This window comes from Frankliniella occidentalis, unplaced genomic scaffold (assembly GCF_000697945.3).
Source record: "Frankliniella occidentalis isolate FOCC.00 unplaced genomic scaffold, Focc_3.1 Scaffold4675, whole genome shotgun sequence".
Classification (NCBI taxonomy): Eukaryota; Metazoa; Arthropoda; class Insecta; order Thysanoptera; family Thripidae; genus Frankliniella; species Frankliniella occidentalis.
This window is the reverse complement of record NW_026271721.1, coordinates 1-8,124: the sequence shown is the minus strand read 5'-3', so window position 1 is coordinate 8,124 and position 8,124 is coordinate 1. Positions and strand designations below refer to the sequence as shown.

Sequence of the window (8,124 nt, the reverse complement as noted above, 5' to 3'; positions counted from 1 at the left end):
CGCTAATCATAGCCCAGCTATCCAAGCGTGCGATTGTTTCCTCGGTAAGGATGGCTGACTCACGCGTCCGAAAAGGACCCTCTCAGAGGTAACCCCCGCACCCCCCTCCATCTTTACTTATTTCCTCTCTCAGCAGAAATCCCCTCTCTCTCTCTCTCTCTCTCGTGTAGCTCTCTGCACTCGTCTCACATATCTGTAGGAATCGTGCGTCGTTGCGGCGTTAAATTGCTGGCATTAGAGACGCTGCTCCCCCGCCTCTTTTCCCCTCCGGTTGTTTTTTCTTTCCTTCTCGCAGTGCCGCCCGCGGTGACACGGAGGTCACGTGCGAGGTGGTGGTGTGACGTGGGTGGCCCGCCCCGAGCCCTCGACCTCCGACCCGACCTCTTCACGACCACCAAGTGCATACCTCCAGGAGCTCGACAACCACTTCCCATGGATGAGGATGGTCATTTTCAAGAATCGCCTCCTTCGAGGAGAATGTTGGCGGCGGCAGTTGGGAGCCGCTTCCAGTGCCGACAAGCTAAACTGCCTATCTGCCGCGCCCCACCCCGTCTATAGTGCAGGGCTGGGCGTACGCGCTCCGCCGGTCGCGCCGTTGGCCCGACCACTACCACCACTCAGCCTGCCGTTTCTTATCGGAAACGCCTGGGCTCGGCGGACACGGGCGACAACAGACGGAAAATGTAGCCTGTCCGGCGCAGACAAACAGGATGTGTCCCTAGGACCTCTGCTGGCGCGCTGGCGCGCAGGGACCTAGGCGCGCGGGGGGTACCGAGGGGGCGGGGCGGCCGCGTGCAGGGCGCAGGCCCCACCGCAGGACACGGCCCTTGTCCGGGGCCAGATCTGCGCGTTGGAGAACGGATAGGGTGTTGCCTCCGCGACTGGTATCTGACAGAAACCCGCTCGCCCGTTTCTGGATCCGGCCATTACAGACTTGCGTCGCGCGGGGCAAGGAGGCGGGCCGGCCTAGTCGGGTACGCTCGCCCTCGCGCAGGTACCACTCGCGTGGGCAGTGCGGCGACCAGCCAGGCAGCCAGCCAGGCAGCCAGCCAGCCGAACGGCCAGCCAGGCAGGCGGGACCGCGACGACGTCCGTTCGCGCGAAATGCGGTTATTGTCAGCCGAGCGCAGGAAAATAAATGAGACCTGTCCTGTAGGCTACGTGCTGCTTGGCGTGCAGCTCGCGGTGGCCGCGCGGCGGGGCGGAGCAGGGCGGCACTACAACGGGGCCGCCGACCGCACCCCGGCGCGCAGACCCGCGCGACCTCGCGGCGTGACAAGACACACCTCCCTCCACCGAGTGACCCGAAAATAAAATCAAGGATACAAGCGGTGTCCATCTATTCCAATCGGTGTCATCGATACCCTCAGACTATTCGTTCGAACCCGTCCGTGTCCGCGGCTGCCACGGCCATGGTCGTGGCGGATGCGGACAAGGGATAAGGCCTCCTAGAGCGCCGCCGCAGTGCCCCTGACCCTGCGACACGGCGATGAACGTCGCCGCTGCACCACCGTCCGTCGTCGCCGTGTGGTCGAGCGCGATATCGATTTCTCGGCCGCGCGGTCCAGCGGTCCACACACGACGACAACGCCGCGCCACGCTTTTGCTACACGGGATGCGACTCGCACGGCGCACGCAGCTTTCTCGCGGGGCACGCGGGGGGCGGTGCGGTGCGGTGCGGGGGCATGCCCGTTGTGGGTCGCCTCCGCCGGTGTGTGCCATCCGATACCAGAGGCACCGGTATTGGCAACAGCAGCAGGCCCCGTCCCGTGAGCAAGCGCGTCCCGCGGCCGCCCAATCATGGCCGTCACCGGGGCCGCTAACGAAATGCAGTCTCCTCGCCGACCCGTCCGCGGCCCAGGTCCGCAAGAAAGGTGACGGACACCCGCGCGTCCACCTGCGGCGGCGCATCGCGTATGCGGCCCGCGCGCCGGGGGCACACACACACACAAACCACACACCACCACTTACCGTGAGCGGGTAGTTCTCGGTGACCTGCGTCCGGTACAGCTCTCGCGTGAACTTGGGGCTGAGGTCGTCGCTGTCCAACACCGACACGGAGATCTCGGTCGTCGAGTTGAGCGGCGGCGACCCGCGGTCCTGAAAACAGAGGCGACGCGGGCATAAGCGTCAGGATGTGAGGCAAGGCGCGCGGCGGTGGTGGCCGACGACACGTGTGCAACGAGGCCGTGCAAGTTGCCGCTAGAGTGGCAATAGGGCAGAGTCACAAAAGCAGCAACACGCTGTCACAAAACGAAGGAACGTGAGCAGAGAGACATGTCGTTCAGCTAGAGCGGCTGTAAACAGAAAATGCTAACGACTGTTGTGCAAAAGGTGAAGGGGCGGCATTGAAGAAATGGAGTAAATTTAAAAGGAAAATTAAAAGCAAAACAATTTTTTTAACTACTGTAAAAATGTTTAACTTCTTATTTAGAGAATGAATCAACTCACCGAGGCCATGAGCGTGAGCGTGAACTCTTTGTCGCCCGTGTCGTAGTCAAGCGGCTTGCGGATGACGAGCGCGGCGCGGTGCGCGCTCTCCAGCCCGAACTTGCCCGCCTCGTTGCCGCCCACGATGGAGTACTGCACGTCCGAGTTGGGCGTGTTGGGCTTGTCCCGGTCGACGGCGTGGATGCCGCGGAAGATGGTCAGGCCTGTGTGGTGTGCAGAGAGAAAGGACGCGCGACAGTGTTATAAACTCTAAAGGGGGAATGTGTGTTAGTAGTGGTCGGTTTCTATACGCTGCTGCTGCCAGAGATAAAAGCCGTGGGGTCCGGAGTAGGGTCACCGGGCCCCCAGGTGCGCAGCTGCAGGGGTGCAGGTGCGCAGCCGCACGGTATGGGCCGCCCGATAAGGAGCATGGGCAGGCGTGCGTGTTCCCGCGACTCACACGTGCGCGCGCAGCAGCCGTCAGTCACCGGCAGTCGGAGCGCCTGCCATCGAGCGCGTAGGCAACCCCGCAATGCTCCCGAGCGCGACGGGACGGCCCGCCAGCGCCTGCCTGCCGCTACAGCGAGGCAGAGCCTCATCCAAACTTTCGGGTGGGGTGGGGACCGCCCCGCGGAGCGCCCAGGACAAGGTCACTAAAACATATTGTCCAGGTCGGGTAGGCAACCCAGCAATGGTCCCAAGCGTAACGGGACGGCCCGCGAGCGCCTGCCAGCGGCCGGGTAGGCAACTCCGCAATGCTCTCGTGCCTGACGGGACGGCCCACCAGGCAGGCGGCCTCGGGACCGGGAGCCCCCAGGGGCAGGAGCGTTGCGGTGGGAGACGAACTTTCGTTGTTGAGGCACTTCCCCGTACGGTGATGTAAATATATAACACCTTACTCCCCCCTCCCCCTCCTCCTGCTCCTCTAACGCCCCCAGTTGATGGGCCCTGCCGAGGATGTACCTACCGGAGGGCGTGAGCTCGTCCACGGTGACGTGATAGGGCGCGTCGAGGAACTTGGGGGCGTGGTCGTTGATGTCCTCGACGTACACCGTGACGGAGAGGTACGACGATATCTGCAGAGAGGACAAAGAAGGAAACGTCACCGGCGGGCGGAAGGATGTTTAATGAGTAGTTTTCGGTTCTTCATTGAAACGCGAGGAAGAGAAAGGAGTTGTTGAGTACCTGATGTGCAAAACAAAGAAAAAAAACAGCAACGAAAAGAACAGTACACCGTTGTACACCCTTATACGGCGAAGCACGGCGTCTAAGAAGGAGGTGAAAAAGAATGGTCGTGTACTTACCGTGTCGTCGCCGTCATCGTAGTCACAGACGAGCCGGAACTTGAGCACGTTGTGCGGGGTATCGCTGTCCACGAGGTCCTCCAGGGTCCTGGACAGCACGATAGACACCATGCTGCCGTTCACGTCCCGCACCGCGAAGTAACGCGCATCGTCGGCCTGAGAAACGGACAGCGTGATGATGACTCTGTCAAAGTCGTTCGAGGGCCAACGGAAGCTTCCCGTAGCACGAGTCGTCCGTTCTGACGGATTTATCAGCATAGTAATCTTGTGGAATCTAGTCTAGCGTGTGGATACAACTCATCCGACATCGAAATTAATACACTTGACGTTCAAGGTGCCGGGGGCGGCGTGGAGATCAGATGAGATTGAGACCCAATCAAAGACACAGAGAGCAGACTAGAAAATACATATTCGTACGGCTAACCATGCGATTTTGCTTTTATTAATTTTTCTTTGAGTAATTACATTTCTTTCTTGTCTAATAGGTCAGCCACGGATTTGCCGCGCTGCTGCAGCCACAAGCAGACCCCCCCTTACCTTGTCGACGGGTCGCAGGGACAGGTTCCGCCGGGGGTGCACCTCCACCTGCAGCACCTCCCCGCCGACGGGGACGTTCTCCGGAATGCGCACGAAGCGCAGGTACTCGCCGGCCGGGTAGAACATACATCCTGCGAACAGAAAACGCAACAAACCGTTTCAAATACTTGCTGCCGATCGTCCAACCGTCCGTCCGTTTGGCTCGTGCGCGTTGTGTTGTGCTCGTCGAGCCCCGTTAGGGCACGCGTGCGTGCGCGTGCGTATGCGCGTGCCGAGGCGGGCAACGAGCCCTCCGTTGCGTTCCGCAGGGCTTCACACTGTACTGCTATGAGAGAGGTAATTCGTTTTCCTATAAACGTCCGCAATGGAACTTATTACAGCGAGCCGGCTGCTCCACGTTGCCGCCGGTCGCCGGTGGGCTCGCCGCCACCCCGCTCGCTCCCACGACAGAGTGTCAGACGGAGTGGCGCCCCGGCAGATCTGTCGCGTTGCGCTAACCAGAAAGAGTGGCCCTCTTTAGCGCCCGGTTATCACCAGCATTATGCAAGTACGCTGCACTGCAAAATCAAAATTTCCTCGCTAATTTCAGCCGATCAAAAATTTTAGCGGAGTTCTTCGATGCACCGAATGTTCGCTTTTCTGTGCAGTAATTTTTTATTAATTGGCTGCAGCAATCATTATTGCAAACTGTACTGACAGGATTGAACTGAACTATACATTACAACAAAGTCAAGTTTCAGGTTTAAAAAATGACGAAACAGGTTGCTGCCAACGTTACAGACCCAAATAAGCACCTGATACAGTGCAGTATGCACTGGGCCCCGGAGGACCAGGAACATCCCTGCCGGGCTCACAGCGCGGCCCAGTTCCACTGTCGATGAGGCTCGCCTCGCCGTGTCGCGTGGGACCGCAGCAGCGCGGGGCCGCCGCGCACTTACAACCGATTGCAGCCAAAGACAATCGCCCCGATCCCGATAATCACGGGACTGGGTCAGTGCGACCAAGGCTGCCGCATCATCGGGCAGGTGAGGAAAGGGGGGGGGGGGAGCTGGAGACTCCCACCCGCCAATGTAACTCGCAGCGACTAACTACTTAACCAATGAGCGATGAAATAAAAACGGTAAGTATAATACGGTGCAAGGGAGGATCGAAGCAAAGCACAGTTGAGGGGGGGGGGGGCAGAACGAACCAGACGCGTAAAAAGTGGGTCCTATGGCGTGGCGCGGCCGCTCGACTCATCCCATTGCTTGACAGGAATGCCACCACTCCTCTGCCCGCGGCAGAGGGAATTACCAGTGTCTCGTTGTTGCTTCTGTTGTTGTTGTTGTTGTTGTTTGTTCTGCATTCGCATCACCGCGTCGCGACGCCCCGCTTTTTTTTCGACGGGCCCATCATATTTTCAGCCTTCAGCACCGCCCCACGAGGCCCCGCCTCCGCCCCGCCACGCCCGTTCCGTCGCGACGCCGTGTATTCGGCCCGCAGCAGCGTGAAGCTGGTGCCGCCGCCTCCGCTGCAGCCAGGCGGGTACAAATGGCGAGATCATCAGCTCCCGTCAGCTGCGACACAACTTGCCATTTTTGTTGTTGTTTCCGCGATATAATGTCGCGCAGCGAAGACCCGTGCGAATAAATGGTGGTAATGATTTTCGTGTTGAAGGTTATTGGTACCGGCCGCCATGTATGGGTTCTGGGTTTTTCTTTGCGCTACGTGGTGGAGGTTGGGGGTTGGGACAACCCTGGTGGGGTTAAACCAACCGGGCCCGGCCGCGGCGATTCCGAGCGGTCGTCAGGTCAAGCGTCCGTCGTCCGCCCGTCCGCAGCCGCAGGTGAGTCTGTCAGCTGCTACCTCTGGTCGTGTTCGTGTACCGAGGTGCGAGGCCGTCTCGCGGAACGCGTTGCTCCCCGTCGCCGTGCTCGCCGCCCGCGAGGACACCCGGGGCGCCACCACCGCCTCCACGGTCGTGAACGAGGGCGAGCTCGTCCCCCACAAGAGTACCAGGTACGTACGAGTGCCGGCTTCTGCAGCCGGACAGTGGACTCAAATATTTACGGCGGAGCACTGCGTTGACGTTTTAGCCACTTCTCGCTTCTTTTCACCAGAGACCAACGAGTACCAGAACAAGGATATCACACAGCCGCTACCATGGAGCACGAGCACGTGGGAGACAAGGCGTTCGAGTGTGAAGAGTGCGGCAAGGCGTTCTCGACCCGTACCAACCTGCGCGTTCACCTCCGAACACACACGGGAGGAAAGCCTTTCAAGTGCTCTATCTGCAATCAAAAATTTAGGGCCGGTTCTCACCTCCAAATGCACATTAGAACCCATACGGGAGAGAAGCCTTTTGAGTGTACATTCTGCTACAAGAAGTTTGCGCAGAGAGATACACTGAAAACACATCTGCGATTGCACACAGGAGAGAAGCGTTTTAAGTGTACGTTCTGCGACAAGATATTCGTGACGAGTGGTGGTCTGAAATCACATGTAGTGGTGCACACGGGAGAAAAGCCACACGAGTGCAAAGTTTGTAAAACGAAGTTTGCGCGCAAAAGACAATTGAAAATTCATGAACGCTGCCATACAGGGGAGAAGCCTTTTGAGTGCTCCATCTGCGATAAAAAATTTAGGGTCGGTTCTCATCTCCGAGTGCACGTTAGAACCCATACGGGGGAGAAGCCTTTTGAGTGTACATTCTGCTACAAGAAGTTTGCGCGGGGAGATACACTGAAAACACATCTGCGTTTGCACACAGGGGAGAAGCCTTTTGAATGCAGTCTGTGCGGTAAGAAATTTGGAACGAGTGTAAAATTGCGTCTCCATCTTCGTACCCACACAGGAGAGAAGCCCTTCGAGTGTGCCGAGTGCAACAAGACATTTTCGCGTAGCACTGCTTTGCGTTCACACATCCGTATCCACACAGGAGAGAAGCCCTATCAGTGTAAAGTGTGCAGTAAAGCATTTGCGCAGAGCGCAAATCTGCAATCGCATAGCCGAACTCATACCGGAGAGAAGCCATATGCGTGTACATTATGCGAAAAGAAATTTTCGGGAAGTCAGCATCTGCAAAGGCACCACCGAACTCACACTGGAGAGAAGCCCTTCGAATGCACTGTCTGCGGAAAGAAATTTGGATCCGGTGTCAGCCTTCGACTTCATCTTCGTACCCACACGGGCGAGAAGCCGTTTGAGTGTCCAGTGTGCAGCAAGAAATTTACTCAAAGCAGCAACTTTTACACACATCAGCGAACGCACCCGCTAGAAAAACCGTATAAGTGCATCGAGTGCCGCAAGAAGTTTGCAAGCAGTGGTTCGCTGAGTCTACACCTCCGCACCCACACGGAGGAGCAGCCGTACAAGTGCGCCGAGTGCGGCAAGACATTCGCGGACCCGAGCAACATGATGGCTCACCTTCGAAGGCATTCATTGTTATGGTTATTAGCTGTGGATTGTGGTGCGCTCTGAAAAATGTGTACAGTTTGACATCACTTTTTGGTAGTGTTTGTCGTACGACTAAATTGTATTCTAAATGATTAAACTTATACTTCAACCACACTGTTAAAAATATTTTGTGATTTCCCAACTCTTTCACGATACGAAGCAACTGTGCAATCACAACACTTCTTTCTAGTCAAAAATGATGCATTGTGCTATCTTACTTAGAAATAGTTGTTAACCAATCGTAATAATTTCTGAAGTTATCAATTTTTGACAACAAAGAACAGTTGTGATTTCAAAAAAGAGTTCTGGCAACTATTTTCACACCACATTCTTCGTGAAGTTCTGAATTTTCTTTTTACAGTGCAGCCAGTAAATCCTACGCGTTACGCGTTCTGCTTATATTGAAGTGATGCGCGGG

General features: G+C 57.1%; 2 protein-coding genes across 2 annotated transcripts; one reads left to right on the top strand and one right to left on the bottom strand.

The window, feature by feature from the left end:
- Nucleotides 1–1,971: 1,971 nt before the first annotated feature.
- LOC127752157 (cadherin-89D-like) lies at nucleotides 1,972–4,414 on the bottom strand (the record flags this gene model as incomplete). Its single annotated transcript, XM_052276836.1, has 5 exons — nucleotides 4,272–4,414; nucleotides 3,735–3,890; nucleotides 3,398–3,506; nucleotides 2,452–2,654; nucleotides 1,972–2,100 (listed from the first exon to the last, which is right to left on the bottom strand). Coding segments are annotated over exons 1-5 (723 nt in total), but the record flags the coding sequence as incomplete, so codon positions are not given.
- Nucleotides 4,415–6,376: 1,962 nt separating this feature from the next.
- LOC127752158 (zinc finger protein 709-like) lies at nucleotides 6,377–7,743 on the top strand. The gene has a single exon (XM_052276837.1). It carries the CDS (start codon nucleotides 6,414–6,416, stop codon nucleotides 7,728–7,730), a length of 1,317 nt encoding a protein of 438 aa, XP_052132797.1. The 5' UTR covers nucleotides 6,377–6,413; the 3' UTR covers nucleotides 7,731–7,743.
- Nucleotides 7,744–8,124: the final 381 nt, after the last annotated feature.